Genomic DNA, 16,617 nt, shown 5'->3' with positions numbered 1-16,617 from the left:
TTTCTCTTTGTTTCTTCCCTCACAGAATATATAGAAATTTAAAAAAAAAAAACCACTAAAGTTGTTGTGTATCATCAAGATTACTAGTTTCTCCAGCGACACGTACTTTCATTCGTGCAATTGTACGATTGATCTCTTCTGCATTTCCCACAGTGACTATATTCGACTTGAGCATCTGGTCAATCAACACCAGCCAATCAGCCAGTTCCGTTGTAGTTTTATCCAGATCAGCAGGTGCAGAAAGTTCCAAAGCCTGCTGAGTCTGTACAGGAGCTTCAAAGGGAGAGGATAGTAGCACCAGGTTTTGGACAGCAGGATAAGCTGAAACAATAAATATAGTCAGCATTTTAAAAAATATTCTTTCCTTAATATTTAAAAAAATCAAGTCCAAAGTGACACTGATAACTACAAAAACCACGGCATTTTCTGCAAGATCTACAAATTCATGCCAATGTGTACAGAGAAAGAATAGCAACAATGACATTTGAAGCACCTTGACAACAGCACACAAAAAAAATATCCTTCAGAGAACACAAAATACATGTCACTTAATTTTATGCCAATAAAGAGTGAGCCAATGATTCACATTAATTAGAAAACAACAATGGTTTCCAAAGAAGGAAATGTTGCAAAAATCAAACCTGAATCTTGATTACTTGAGATACAACAACTTGCCGAACTAAAAATATCAGGGCCAAAGAAGCGTGCATATGCCCTGGACATATAGATCTTGTTTCCAGTTGGGTAGGAAAGGGAACTACTGACCCACTCTCTGAAAGAGAAAAGTTACTTACCTTATAGTAACTGGCAGTTCTTCAAGACGTATAGGCCCTATCTCTATTTCACTGTAAGTAGGCATGCACTCCATGCACCTGGAGCTGAGAACGTTGAAAGCAGTGGCCATTGGTCCACACATACACCCTGACTCAAGCAGACCAACCGCCTCAAGTTCCTTCTCCACCGTGAATCAGAGATGATCTGCGGCAGAGGGGAAGGAGCGTGGGTAGTGGAATAGATATATGGACCACACATCTTGAAGAACCTCCAGTTACTATAAGGAAAGTAACTCTCTCTTCTACTTCGAGTGCTGGTCCCTGTTTGTATTCCACTGTGGATGACTGACAAGCAGTACTCATATAGAAGGAGGGTACGAGGTTGCAGATGGCAGAGCCGAATGAAGGATTGCTGTTCCAAAAGATGTATCTACAGAGGAGCCTTGTACCAAGGCATAGTATCTAACAGAAGTATGGACTGAGCTCCACAAAGCCGTCTCACAAATATCAAGTAGAGGCATTTCTTGAATCCATGCCATAAATGTTGCTTACATTCTTGTTGAATGAACTCTTATCCCACGAGGAGGGGGAAGATTAGACAACTGATAGCAGAGCAAAATATGGCCAGAGATCCATTCTGGGATTGCTTGAGAGGATACAGCCTGACCCTTTCCATTATGGTGACAAAAAGTTTAGGGGATTTCCTGATTCTTTTCTTTCTCTGAAGACAAAAGGTTAAGGCTCGCCAAACGTTGAGGGAATGGAGCCTCCTTTCTTCTAAGGATGCATGAGGTTTTGGGAAGAATACATATAAGTGAACAGACTGGTTCAAGTGACATTCAGGACTACTCTGGGGTTGAATTTAGGGCGCAAACTTAATGAAACCTCATCCTTATGGTAGGATTGGCCATCAATGGCCTCTGATCACTAACCCTCCTGGCGGAAGTGATTACTACCAGTAATGAGACCTTCATGGACAGGAGAGACATGGAGCAAGAAAGCTAATGGTTCAAAAGAAGGCTTAGTGCGTACTGAGAGAACAAGGTTCAAGTTGCATTGAAGAACAGACTTTTTTACTAAGCGTAGCAGTTCTGATTTGGTCTTTCCAGAATCTGCTAGTCAGAGGGCATGCGAAGATCAAGTAGCCCTCTGAAGGCAGATGGTATGCACCGACTGCTGCCAAGCACACCCGTAAGGAACTGATGGACAAACCTGCTGTCTTCAAGGACAGAATATAGTTCAGAATTAAAGAAATATCTGTGGCTTCTGGAGAAATAGGTCTGATGCACTCAGATAGAGAAGAGATTCCACTTGGCTAAGTAACAATTCCTAGTGGAATCCTTCCTACTATTAGAAAGGATGCTCTGTACAGCTTCAATGCACAATTACTCTAAGGATGATGTTCATTTAGGCTCTGAGATGTAGCAGACAAGGATTGGGTTGCCTGCTCTTGCCATTCCACTGAGTAGGGAGATTGGGAAGCATAGGAATAATGGTCAGTGCCTCAGATGACATGTGTAGGAGGTCTGGGAACCAAAATTATCTTGGTCAGTTGATGACAATAAGAATAACTCATGCCCTGTCCTGCTAAATCTTGCGCAAAACTTGAGGCAGTAGTGGAGGGAAGGCATAGTTCATATGATCTGACCATGGAAGATGTAGAGCATTGTCCTGTGAGCAGCAACCCAGGATTCCTCTAGAATGGCGTATGTTGCATTTTCTATTTATTTGGGAGGCAGATAGGTCCCTGTAGGGGGACCCCTCCCCCGAGCAAAAATATTGTTTACCACAGAGTTGTGAAGCACCCATTCATGATCGACCACAAAGTGTCAGCTGAGAGTCCGTTAGCACATTCTGGTTTCCTCGGAGGAGGACTGCCAACAGGGTAATCTGATTATCAATACACCAGTTCCACAGACTAACTGCTTCTGTGCACAGAGGGGTGGATCTTGCTCCAACCTTTTTGTTGATGTAAAAAGACTGTTATGATGTTGTCTGACATTATGAGGGGATGGTGACCCTGCACAAATGAGGGAATGCTTTTGCAAGCCCTTTGAACTGCTTGTAGCTCATGGACTCTCGAAACATCCAGGGGCCTCGCACTGCACTGTTGTTCACATGAGCTCCCAACAGGGATGTGTTGGTAATGATTGTCCTGTCCCGTGTGGAGGCAAGGAAGGGAACGCAAATGCACAGCTGGAGGGGATTCTTCCACTATGACAAGGATGACATCGTTTTGCTGCGAACAGTCACTATGATGCTCATGGACTGTTGGTTTGGCAAGTACATAGTTTGAAGCCACGCTTGTAGGCAAAACAAAGGTGGAGTCTAGCAAAAGCTGTCACATACGTGCATGAGGCCATAAGTCTTAAGGGGGGGGGGGGGAGAGAGGGAGAGAGAGAGACACACACACACACAGACAGGTCTTGACAGGCACTCTGTGGCTGGTGATGAATCTGTCACGGAAGTCACAGATTCTGGGATTTTATGAGATCTCCGTGACTTCTTGAAAATTCCAATAATTCAATCCAGGGTGGCAGGGCTTGGGCTCCGCCTTCAACAAATCCGTGATTTATTGTTTATTGCCTGTGTCCTGTCTGTGACTTTTAATAAAAATACTCGTGACAAAATTGTAGCCTTAGTTATGATCTAGTCTATGATAAAGTTCATAGCTTGAAAAAGCTCTGTCAATAAAATCCACAAATTTCGAACAATTCAGGAAGTCGTACTTTCCCTGTAGCGCTTGGTAACTGGCTGTCCTGAACCACAGGCTAGAAGAAGAAAAGACCTTCCTTCCCAATAAGTTGAGACATTTGCCCTCCTTATCAGTCGGGGTAGATCAGGGTTGTTGCCTAGATCACTCTGCAGTGGCTAAAGAACAAGAAGTATGGTGAGAGAACAGGAATTCTGCCTCTATGACCAGGCCATAGTACCGTTTTTCTGCCCTTTTAGGTATGGGGGTGCAGGTAGCTGGGATATTCCAGAGCACTCTAGCTGGTTCCAGGATGGCTTCATTAACTGGAAGGGATATTGTACTGGAGCATGTCCAAGAGCTTGGGTTAAGGATCCTGAACCTTCTCAAGAGGAATCTGCAGCTCCCCTACAATTCTTTGGAGTTCCTGGAATTGATTATAGTCATCATGGGGAGATGGAAACAGAGTCACCACCATGTCTGGCACTTAAGATGGCAAGCTCATCGGATCTGATGGAAACACTGGATCCGGTGCATACTCCTCCTCAGTAGGGTTCAGGGGCAGCTCTAGTTGTCCCCTCAAAAGGGGAGGGGAGGGATGACTCCCTAGCAGAAGAGACCAACAGGATGGCACTGGTCCGATGGGCGCAGTATGGCCAAAAGGATGGGTCAAATGGGGGTCATGGTGGTCAACAGTTATGAGGTGGATGGTAATGTGAAGGTTGGTCACAAGTTGGCCCAGGATCTTCTGACTGGGAAGGTTTGTCCTGGAGAAACAGGGCATAAAGGTTCATTGGGCAATTCAGAATCTCCCAAAAGAAGAAAAAAAATTGATTCCAGTTCCATAGGTAGTGCCCATGGTGCTGCTGGAGGAAAATCATAGCCCAGAGATGGAATGGGAGACAAACTCCTTCCAAAGGCCAGCTTCTGTGATGGAGTTGTAACCTGTCACAAAAGAGAGGGAACCAAAGAAGTGGAAGTCTCCGGATCTGAGAGCGCGAAGATGTCCTCAAGAGGAGAGTAGGTCTCAGCTCTTCCCAAAGTGAGAGGATTCCTGTGTGTCTGAACCACTGGAGCCACAGTAAAGACAGTCTGTGCCACAACTGATGCAAATGGTACCATGGGTGGCCAATGTTCTCAGCAATATATCTTCATCAGTACCACCAGACCACGATTCGCTGCCAGTGAAGCCCTAGACTTGTGAGCTTTCTTATCAAGCCTCTGAGACTTAGTACATTCCAAGTTCTCTTGGGCTGAGCTAATACTCAGTTTAGGCAAGATTGGATCCGACTTCTTCTAAGTGGATTTGAAGGAAGACTTAGCCTCTGGTTTATGAGAATGCTTCCTGCTCTCCCAGAAGACCCTACCAAATGCTCTGCTGGAGCACACTCCTTCACTCCTGATTTGACAAACTCCTTGCTTAGCTTGGCTCATGCATAGGGGACTGTGGTTAGGGGTTCCCTAGCCGTGGTCATATTGGGCCACACAGTGCATCAGGAGGCAAAGTTCTCACCCTTCCCGGGAACAAATGGCAGATACTGCACCCTGCTGCAATGTGGGTTTCCCCAAGGTGTATAAGGAGCATTAATGGTCATCGCTGACTGAGAAGGATCATGGGCAGGAATCACAAGTTTTGAAGCCCAGAAACCTGGGCATAGCCTAGTATCCAACCCAGACCACGCAGCAGTTAGAAGGAACTGGAGAGGCAGTCAGTCTACCCTGCGCTTTGTCTCTTCAGACAGAGGCAACAGGTGAGCCAGGTGAGACACTGCTTTCAAAATTCTCTGGCTCCAGGCCCATGTGTACCCACAGTGGAATACACATACATACCAGCACTCAAAGAAGAACTGAAGTATTTCTTCCATTATGGCTAGGTCCAAAACTAGTAGTTTTGGTAGAAAAATCACAAGATCTTTAAAATTCTCAACACAGAGCTCACCTCAGACCCAAACAACTTAGCTACTGCTTAAGGTCTTGCACAGATTTAGCAAATTACAGCTTGACCTGATGTCTGGTTGGATGGAGCAGGAACAACAACACTTCTAGTCTGGTCCCTATCCCTTCTTTCAACACTCAAACCTGGTTACATTGAGGGCTCCCAATCTTACAAGTCAGGTGGCTTAGGTATGTGCATATTTTAAAACAAACACTTCAACGCATCACCAGATCACCTTCCAAAAACTCCACAAATTGCAACTGCTCTTGGTTTACTTAGTTCCAAACAGATAACAAGTTCATCAAGCAGAAGTTCAAACCATGGACATTTGCCTTCCAGTAACAAAAATTATGAACCATTGTTCACCTAACAGTCTTGATTTCAACTCAAGTCAATACAGACCCTTGACAGGCTGAGATTATAACAAAGTGTTTTGCTCCATTTAAGTTTTCCTTGGTAAGGAATTTTGAAAAACATTATGAATCCATTTACTTAATTTCAGATTGTAATCTCTTTCAGGCAGGGACTGCATTTGTTGTGTGTTTGTACAGCACCTAGCACAATGGGTTTCTGGTCCATGGTTGGGGTGCCGAGGCACTATGGTAATACAAACAACAAACAAGCAGTTTTATTAATCAATAGTCAACTCTCAAGCAACAAAAAACTGTAACCTGTCCTTTTCCCCAATTAAGTGCTCCAGTGTTGCCAATAATACAAAAGCAGTCCTAAATACAAGGATGCAAAACCTTCATATTATAATCTCCACTTCACCCAAGTTAGTACAATTATTATTTTTTACTGCAAACAGGATTAAACTCAACCAAATTAGACATGACCGTAAAATATGTTTTCTGCTCATCACTCACCAGAAGGCTTTGCCTGTGTCACAAGATGGAGCTGCTGAACATACACCTCGAGTTCTCTCACTCTGTCAGGTACCTCTTTGAACAACTATAGCACAGAATGCAAGTGAAAAAAATACCCGTAAGAATGTTTGCTTTTTAACAGCTACAAAGAAACACTTAAGATAGCTAAACTACTGATCACAAAATACACAAAAATACTAACGCTATGTTTACAAAGAAGATTTCTTTAGACAGCAAACAAAGCATCATAGAAACCGATCATTTAATAACCACAAGCAATGTCACCCTGTGCTCAGATTTCGTTTTTATATCTATCTATCTATAGTGTAGTGTTTTATATATGTGTATGTCTGAGTTAAGAGTCAAACAGAACAGAATTTAGAGACAGGTCAAAGACCATCTTTTCCGCCCACGTACCCAAGCTATGACCCATTCACTGCTAGTTGAGATATTAGCAGAGGCACACAAGATTGTACCATAATATGAGGTGAGGTTTTTTTAAAAATTTAAAAAATTATCCGACTACTAAAGCCAACCAAATTTAGTTACACTGTTATTTTGGGGAAAGGAAAGGAAAGGAAAGGAAAAAGGAAGAGGGTTACTTGGCTTGAGAAGGCAGCAAGAGAGATACAGGCATCTTTTTCCTCCCCACAGCTACCAAATCCCTCTTCCCCCTGGTAAATGCTCAGATTCCTGACCCACAGCCAAACTGTCCCATGAATCTTCTCACACAACCTCAATCACACTACTCCAGCCTCTGGTATTCTCCTATCTTCATCTGGTCATCAAGCCAAAGAGGTCACATTTCATTAGAATTGCTAATTCCTACTATCTAAAAGGAAAGAGTTTGGTTTTATTTAATATTTGGTATGATAATTGCAAACATTCGATTTCTTAAGAAGATATTTTGAAATGTCAATTTCTAATTGATACTTTACAGCTTGTTTAAAAAAAAAACAGTCTAAATCTAGCTCTTTGAAAGAAAACCAGTTCAACCAGAAAGATCCAAACCAAAGGAGAATTCATATGGATTGAACAATTTTTACATGAGTTTAGCACTTAAGACATGGAACAGTACTTATGCTCTACACTATGGAGTCTAGCCTGCCCTCAACGTGCATGGACAGCTTCCAAAAGCATTAGTGGGAGTCACACGTGTATGGAAAGGACGACAGACCTCTATCTAATAAACTACTAGACATGCTGATTACACATAATCAATATGGAGAAAATACACACCTTGTTCCATTTCATACTGATAGTCCTTAAGGTGTCAGAAATTCTCTCTTTTTCCTGAAAACCAACGCTTTTATCTGAAAGTATCTCAGGTTCAGTTCTGTTCAACCATTTCAGTTTTTCTCCTTGTACTTCCATTTCCTCAGTTAAGTCCTACAGGGGGCAAGAGAGAGCTTTAGTCTGAAGATGACTGTGCATGCGCGCGTGCAGACACACACACACACACACACTCACTCACTCTAATAAATGTTTTAGTTAACTAAAGAATTTGACATTTGGAGAGTTCATTAGGAAAAATTAACCAAATCAAACAGCATATAAACTAGAGATCTAATAACTAAAGCCCTGCGTGGATACAAAAATTTGTATCTGCATCCAATCTACAATCCGCAAACATCATCTGCAGATATCCGCAGATTTGCAGGGCTCTACTAATAACATCCCAAACAACAGAAAACATTCAGATTATTTAAAACCTTTACTTGATTATCAGAATTTATTTTCTTCCTACATGAAACACAAAAATCTGAGGAACTGAAACTAAAAGAGAATAGCAAATGGATCTGCTTTTATACATTACTCATGAAAGCTACTCAACTGCTATATGCATACTTTGGTTTGGCTACCTTTTGGTGTAGCCAATATATTCAGAATTATAAAGCACTGATTACCTGTGTCTCCACCTCAGTTAAAGCTACAGTCTGTACCAGTTTTCAAGTCTTTAAAAACTAAGGCCCCAATCCTGCAACAAGCTCCACACAGGCAGACTCTTGAGGCTTGTGTAAAGAGTTAGTGCACAGCAAGCTGAGGATGTAAATCTACAGCGCACGAGCCTGCTAAACTGAAAAGTTTCCTAGTGCACGATAGCAGGGTCCACTCAGCTACTCAGTATGCAGCAAGTTAGTGAGGTGCAGATTTACTCCCCAGTTTGCCACAAACTAAGTCAATGTCTAGAAAAGCACACATGCAGTTTGTTACACAATCAAGGCCCAAGATTGCGCTGAGGTTTTTTGGGTTTTTTTTGTGTGGGGGGGGGGGGGAAGAGAAGAGAGGTTAAGAGGAAATTTTAAACAGTTACCCTTTAAAAAACCTCATTATCTTATTTTGATCCCTGAATCTTCCCCCCTTATTCACTGTTGCCTGTGTTAATGTTACATTGCAGGGCAGATCCAGCAAAAAGTTTTTCCTGTGTGTAGGCCCCAACTGACTTCAATGGGATTATACATGGGAAAAACGGTCTGGGTTCAGGGCCTTAAACTGTAAGCACTGCACAACAGGTCTTCTATTTGTCTGTAAAGCACTTAGCACAACTAAATAAATAATTACACTTAACAACAAGGACAACATGTATGCAACCATTTATCCATCCAGATTTTTATATAAATTGACGCTCATCAGACTATCTGAGTGCCTATAATAATCATTAGTAATACTTTCCTAGCAGGGTTCGCACCCCCCAAAGTGTGGGCAGGGAGGATATAATGATCACGAAATAAGATTAGCTGGCAGGGAAAATATAATGATCAGGAAATAAGATTAGCTTTGATAACTACTGGTTGGGCACTATACAATAAACTGTACTCGAATGAACAATTGATGTAATTGTAACCAATTTACCTCATTTAAACAGATTTGGAGGAAGTTTGATTTTTGTATTCTATTTGGGGCTAATAGTTGAAATTTCAACGTAGTAGCATTGCCAGATAGACTGATCTGTTCCATTCTATTCAGGTCCTGACAGCATTCTCTCATTATCATGCTCACAGATACAACAGTATTATGTTATCAATGTTCAACACTGATAAAATTTAAAAACAAAAAAGTATTCCATGCTGACTAAAAGGACAATTAAAAAAATATTCAGCTTCCCAGTAACAGGACACAGGTGTCATTATTTACATATATTTTAGTTGGCTATTTACTTGCTTATTTACCTTAAAGTACAATAAAACATTGACACACATTGGATAACTTTATAGTAATCAAATGCATTGTGATATTAATTATAACTTCCTAAACTTCAGCCTCAAAAATGTTAATACAACTCGCTTTGATAAGTAAAAACACACTTCAAACAAATTATAATTACGGGCCCTTGTTATAATTTTTGATGGTATTCAGTCTGTTTAGTCACATGAAGATATATGATGTTTGCAATTGCCCTTACTATTTCACATGCCACAAATTCTTTTTCTGAAGTGCCAGGTGTTGTTTTTGAACTGAGAATATAACAAAAACACTCTAAGGTTCCACAGCATAAGTATGTACTGACTTACTGCATCCAATGGCATCTTCTCCTATCTCATACACAACTCTCAATTGGCCCTCAGTAAAAGCTGTCCCTTATTTTGGTAATTAATCCCATGTCACTTTATGCCATACTATTTTTCTTGTGCCTCTCCTCATTTTGGATATTTGTCCCACATTAGGACCATGGCAGATTCAGAATTAATGAAAGACACACATGCACTCATACACATTTTAATCGATCTTGCCTTTAATTCTCGCAGGTTTTCTTCAGGGTTGAATGTAGGTCTCATTTCCAGGGAATTTTCTACATTTTCCAACCAGCAACTAAACTCATCCAACTTCTTCCTGTAGTCCATTAGCTGCTGATCCTCTCCTTTCAGTCTAAAAAACACAAATCCCACAGCGGATAAAAGACTAAAATGAAGCAATCAACATACATGATTAAATGGAGACAACTTGATTATAAGTGGAAGAAAATACATGTTTACTGAGAAAGACACTTGCAGCAAACCTAACGTTTGCAAAATGTCACATTCAAATACTAAAGCCTGTTGAGGTGTGAGACATACTGCTATAGCAGCAAACACATTCCCACACTACCTCCAATGTGACATGCAGCTCTCTGTTTTACACTAATGAGAGTTACCAAAAGAGTTGGTTTTGCTGATCAACGGATTCTTTCCTCAACCATAAAAAAGCAAATCACATTCCAACAACTATGGCTTAAACTTTACTTTAAAAATCTCCGAATAGGTTTTTCCAAATAAAATATTAAATTAAAAAGTGCACATGAACCAAGACATCACAAAGCCAAGTTTCAACAATTACTAGGGCCTAATTTCTATAAGACACTAAAAGACCATTGTCTGTGAAAATATTCAGGAGAGCCTCTAAACATGCAAACATTGGGAAAGGACATTTTCTTGTAGTACATGAAAACTTACTCAGGTTTTGCATAATATAATAATCAAGAAGATTTTATTTATTTTCTATATTCAGCAGAGAAGACTAAAAATTAGATTTGTTTCAGAAAACTCAAAAATAGTATTAATTATGGGGATTTAGTGTCACAATTTCTATTAAAATTAAATGACACACAGGCATTTCATATCCCACATAGATATACTGAAAATGTGTACGTTTTGCTCAGACTACCCTTGAACTTTGATCTTTTACACAACATTTACAGTAGTACTTCAAAATGGATTCTGATCTTATTTATAAACTGTCCATTCAAATAAACAAACAATTGTGTATGAGTCTTTCAACTCTTACAAAAAAATATTTTCTCTTTGTGTCCTCTATTACTTTGTTTTTGGATTTAGACAATACGTTCAGGTTATTGAAAATTAAAGATCAGCAGAAATGTACTTACAGCTAATTCCTCTGGGTAAGGTTGAACTGAACGTAGCAGCGGTCCCTCCAAATAATCCGATTTTGCAGTGAAGCCATTTTAAGTGGAGAAAACTGGGGGGGGGGGGGGGGGCTTGTGTTTGTTCGTGTTAACAGCAATCTGAGTAGTCAATTGCTGATGCTTTTATGAGAAAGTGGTTCTATGAGGCAGTTTGAAAATGGAGTCTAAATGTCAGGAAAATTCAGACTAATGATAGTGTGCAATAGAATCCTATACCTCCTCTGGACTCTTCTAATGAGATTTTCCCCATCATAATCTGCTCAGACACCCAAATTTCTGATTAACTTATTACCTCTGTTGTCTATCCACGATCTCAGCAGTAATTGCTTTCCAGCGTTTATTTAACCCCGCCAGTTTTTCCTGCAGGAAGCTCCCATCTGTAGTGGAGAGTTTCTGTATGATTCCTTCCCCAGTCCTGTTCAGTGCTGAAAAGCTGGTCTGATGACTGCTGACTCCTTCTTCAAGTTCCTGTCACAAGTAAGAAAACCACGCAGAATTTTATTACTGACCTAACCTGACTTTGATTTATGGTTTATAACATTGAGAATGCATCCTGGCTGCATATTATTTTACCAAAAAGAGCATTTTAAAGCAACTTTACATCAACAATATGCAGCTTTAAACTATTGATTAAATGCTCGTTATTAGTAAGTTGGCCTAGACTTAATAAATATTTTTAAAAGACTGATGCACAATCGGCTATTGAATACAACTGAATACAGGATAAAGGAACTGGCTTTTACATGGTTAGTATTAGCATCTACATTCACGCCCTGATGTTTTTATTAAGTGCTACATTTTTTTCTTTTTTTAAAATTGCCCACAGATTAAAATTACTTTTCACCAGTTATTCTCTGAACTTGTGTGCACCGTGTACTTGTAACCTTACAACACTGTAGCTGGGATAATTTTGGCCATGCTGCCATAAGCTGCGGAGATCACAAAAAATCCAGGTAACTGAGGAAAGTCAGATAAAGTCAGGTTCAAACCTTAACCTATCCCTCAGAGCTAGAAAAAGCTTTTTACATTATTAGTACAGGATCTCTTTGCGCCTAGAACAGAACTGACGATGATTCCAGGAAGAGAAAGGAAATGCCCTAGAAGAAAACGCCCAACAGCACTAAGAACAAGAATAAAATTCAAGCAATACTCAGTGCATCATACATTTCTCCTGTAAAACACAGGTATTTAACATTTGGATTTCTAAAATATAGATACCTGCACATTGCTTAGGGTATTTTTTTATTTGGGGTTTATTTTAAAGTTATGCTTTAGCCTCTTGCTTTTAGCTAAAAGCTTAATTTAATTTTGTAAACAGAAAAATTGCTTCCCCTTTCTTGGTGATACATGAGAAGAACCAGGAAAACAAAATCTGAAAAGGCAAAACTAAAGCAAATAAAATTACATTTTTCTGGAGTCTTTACACAAGACAGTTTTATAAAAACAAAACAGTTGTGCTTGCTTTCTACTCAGAATGGAAAACTAAACCCTGCAATAGCCAATTATAGATATACTGATTATTTTTAAAAGTATACCCAATTAAGGAGTACAGTACACATTAATTCTAATATATTTTTAGATGAACTGAACCTTCATATAGGAAAAAAAATCAATAGAAGACAGGGACAAAAGCCCTGTTTTCTAACCCCTGATTAAAAAACTTTAAAAAAAAATTAACTGAAATTACAATCAGAAAAGCAATTTCAAGTTACACACAGACCTCTTTTCCTGCAAAACTTTAGAGGACCACCACAATTTCAATATATATTTTTATTCATGGGCAGATTTGAATTTTTGGCTCAAATCCATGCTCAACTTTTGTCAGCTTCCCTGTCCTTTGACTGAACGCCACGTACCTGCTGATGCATCCCAGCTGTCTCCAAATCCAGGCTACCATCTGCAGCATGGGCATCAGCCAGTAACCCTTCAGCTTCTGTTATCCACTGTGTGAGGTCATTGAGATCGCAATGGAACTGCCTCCAGTCTTCAATTGCTCTGTCAAAACAACTGTTGGGGAACAAGAAAGGTTTCAAAATTACCTAGACTGTTTCAGGGAAAAGACATGGGCTGACCTATTTATATTTAATATGAAGAGTAGTTAATTCATAACTTGTCCTGCAAAATAAAAAGACCTGATATATTACATTTAAGTAAGTCTTGTACACTGAACAGTTCCTGTCATTGCACTGACTGTGAAAACCAACCACGCAAACCATCACTGCCTTCTAAATTGAAGGAGCTGAGGGCAGGGCTGAGGAATATTTGGTTTCCATGACTGGGGAAATAAAGATTAATTAGCTGCAGCAAAACTGGTCTGCAGAACAATTTTTTAAAATAGTTCATACATCAGAGGGCATGAAAAATTAAATATGATTAATTGCTCAGCTTCGGTTTTTTGCTCACAAAACCACGATTTCCTGCTGCCAGAAGCCTTAAAGAGTGAAGCTGATCTTCATCACACTGCACTGATTGTGAGTGTTACCACTCCACTTCAATTGGATCAGAAATAGGCCTGCACACAGTAGGTCCCACAGACTTTAGTACACGGTAAGTTTCAATATATTTTACTTTTGCAGCATCATTAGTGTTAAGTTTAACTTAAAAGGCAAACATTTTCTCTGGCATGCAAAAGGTCAAGTAGAGTAGTAGTATAAATGACGTTTTCATAGTAGCTAAAAGGACAGCGACAGTAGGCGGACACAGGAATTTTTTTTTTTTTTTTTTAAACAAAACCAAGAATATACTCTTCAGAAAACCATTTTAGCCAGGCAGGTGACACTTATAATTTGTTGAGTGCTGACAATATTTCTGCACTGTGTAATAGATAAGATCTCTGTCCCCAAAGGATTTACAGTCCACGTAAGACAGAGAATACAGAAGAGACACAACACACTGATGGACTAGATCATGTCTCACTTCAAAATACTGCATTTTGTTTGCCTTTACAAAATATAAAACAGAGAGAAGATATCCTCAGCTGGCATAAATCTGCATAGCTCCATTAATGGATCTGGAGTTTAGATCTGGTATGAATTTAAGAAGGCAGTTCATTTTTGAAGACCGAAATTAAGACATGGTACTAGTTTGCACAGTAGGAGTATGAACCATTTTTCCATAAACTTCAATAGGAGTTGGATCTAGAGTTCCACTAGAGAGGAAAACCTCAATGCTTATGTATACAATGATATTTAATAAGAAATAAGTTTCACTTGTCTTTATATCATGAGATACCAAACCCTACAGATGTGAACCAATTTTAAACTGTGAACACAGCATCTTTTTGCCAATCTCAAATTTTTCTTTGGTTTCACACAACACTAATATATGTTTAATTCATCCTTATATTTTTGAATTCATCATTCTGACTGGCCATCTTTGTAGATGGATTTGGAGTACCTGTATAAGTTCAGATATAAGCTTGATTTAATTGTATCCTATTAGGAAATACCAAATCTAACTTTTCAGTTATTTACTTGCTGTGATTTAAAAAGTTTCAATTTTGATGGTTGCTGATTGAGTTAGATCTAATCTTTGCCAAGACGCATATTTCCTGGCCTACATTTTTTTTTTTAATGTTTGTTTTACTTTGTTTGTATGGCTTAGTTTTAACTATCAAGTTCAGTCAAATTGGGTTAGCTTACATCTTACAAGGATTGAAGGATAGGCTTATCTGGGCTTCAACTTGTAAACATGAATGATTCCCCCAAAATGAAATCTGTAGCTTGTAATGCAACCCATTTAGAAAATGAGCAACATTTACTTTACATACAGCTTTAATCCAAAAAGTTTTGCAAACTGAGTATACTTTAGACAAGATCAGTGGTTCTCAACCTATTTACCCTTGTGGAATGCATACGTAGCTTTCTGGGTGCTATGTCGGCAGCATCTACACAATATATATACTACCTGTATGGCCCTGAGGCTGTCACATGAGCCGCAGCTGTGTGCTGATTGGGCCACAAGCAGCCCACAGGTATATGAACCACTGAACTAGGTACAAGTGTTCTTTCTTCAGAGATCACTGTTTATTGTTCACCTTTTAAAAGCCAATGAATGAGAATGCAACACCTTCTGATTTCTTCAAATAAACTGTTATAATATCCCAACAGTAACATTTTAAGAACCGTGGGCCTGGTTAGCGACTCCAAATGGCTCCTTCACATTAACATATACAGTGACTTTTACATTTAATTTATTCATCACAAAAAAAAAAAATCAAAGAACACACAAACACATTGGGAAGGTTTCTTTTTTCACTAATTCCCATTACATGCTTTGACTTCCCCAACACACCTTACTTTAAGAAATTAACCCAGTAAAATGATCTCTACAACTAAATGGGAAAACTAGTTCTCTTGTATTGCCAATGGAAACATTGGAACACCGAAGGAAACACTTGAACACCTAAGCAGGTCTCAATGCACTTGGTGAACACCCTTGGAGCTGATGACAGCTCGTAGGGAAGTACTGTGAGATGGGTCCCTGAAAAGAGCGGGAGGTGAACTGGATAACGTATCCCTCATTTACTGTGCTGAGCACCCACTTGTCTCACATGACATTTTCTCAAACTCAGTGGAAAAGGGACAGGCATGTTCCAAAGGCAGTTGATATAGTTAGTGTGCAGTCCTCAATGGAGCAGTCAAAATGACTGCATGAAGTTTGTGTTGTCTGGTAAGAAGGGCCTGCTATAGACGAAGATGACTAATATCATCAAGGAAGATATGACATTCGAGGAACTATATGACCTCTGCTAAAAAGAGGATCTACAGTAAGGGTGTGACCTAAACTGTTCATCTTAGTCACTGGAGTGTAAACTAATGTACAAAGTATTGAACAGGAGTCTTTCAGTTTGCACCCAGTATTTTCTGTTTCAGGGTGGTAGCCGTGTTAGTCTGTATCAGCAAAAACAACAAGGAGTCCTTCTGGCACCTTAGAGACTAACACATTTATTTGGGCATAAGCTTTCGTGGGCTAAAACCCATTTCATCTGATGCATGGAGTGGAAAATACAGTAGAGATACATAAATACACAGCATTTGAAAAGATGGGAGTTGCCTTACCAAGTTGGGGGGGAGGGGGTCAGTGCTAATGAGCCAATTCAATTAAGGTAGAAGTAGGCTAGTCTCAACAGTTGATAAGGAAGGAAGGAAGGAAGGAAGGAAAAAATCACTTTTACAGTGCTAATGAATTCAGTGTAATCAAGGTGGCCCATTTCAAACAGTTGTCAAGAAGGTATGAATATCAGCAGGGGGGAAAATTAGTTTTTGCAGTGACCTATGCAATCCCAGTCTTTATTCAGGCCTAATTTGATGGTGTCCAGTTTGCAAATTAATTCCAGTTCTGCAGTTTCTCATTAGAGTCTGTTTCTGAAGGTTTTTTTGTTGAAGAATTTTCACTTTTAAGTCTGTTATTGAGCATCCAGGGAGATTGAAGTGTTCTCCTACGGGTTT

At 39.6% G+C, this 16,617-nt stretch overlaps 1 protein-coding gene across 1 annotated transcript in view; it reads right to left on the bottom strand.

The window, feature by feature from the left end:
• The window catches only part of UTRN (utrophin), a 594,030-nt gene that overhangs the window by 329,771 nt on the left and 247,642 nt on the right, over positions 1-16,617 (bottom strand). The window contains exons 44-49 of the mRNA XM_074948548.1: positions 13,024-13,174; positions 11,460-11,635; positions 9,999-10,134; positions 7,507-7,656; positions 6,268-6,352; positions 107-321 (exon numbers count right to left, since the gene is read on the bottom strand). Of these exons, the coding sequence (XP_074804649.1) occupies positions 107-321; positions 6,268-6,352; positions 7,507-7,656; positions 9,999-10,134; positions 11,460-11,635; positions 13,024-13,174 (913 nt within the window). The remainder of the gene's footprint in view (positions 1-106; positions 322-6,267; positions 6,353-7,506; positions 7,657-9,998; positions 10,135-11,459; positions 11,636-13,023; positions 13,175-16,617) is intronic.

This window comes from Natator depressus, chromosome 3 (assembly GCF_965152275.1).
Source record: "Natator depressus isolate rNatDep1 chromosome 3, rNatDep2.hap1, whole genome shotgun sequence".
Classification (NCBI taxonomy): domain Eukaryota; kingdom Metazoa; phylum Chordata; order Testudines; family Cheloniidae; genus Natator; species Natator depressus.
The sequence above is the reverse complement of the archived record's forward strand: the minus strand, read 5'-3'. Positions and strand labels throughout refer to the sequence as shown.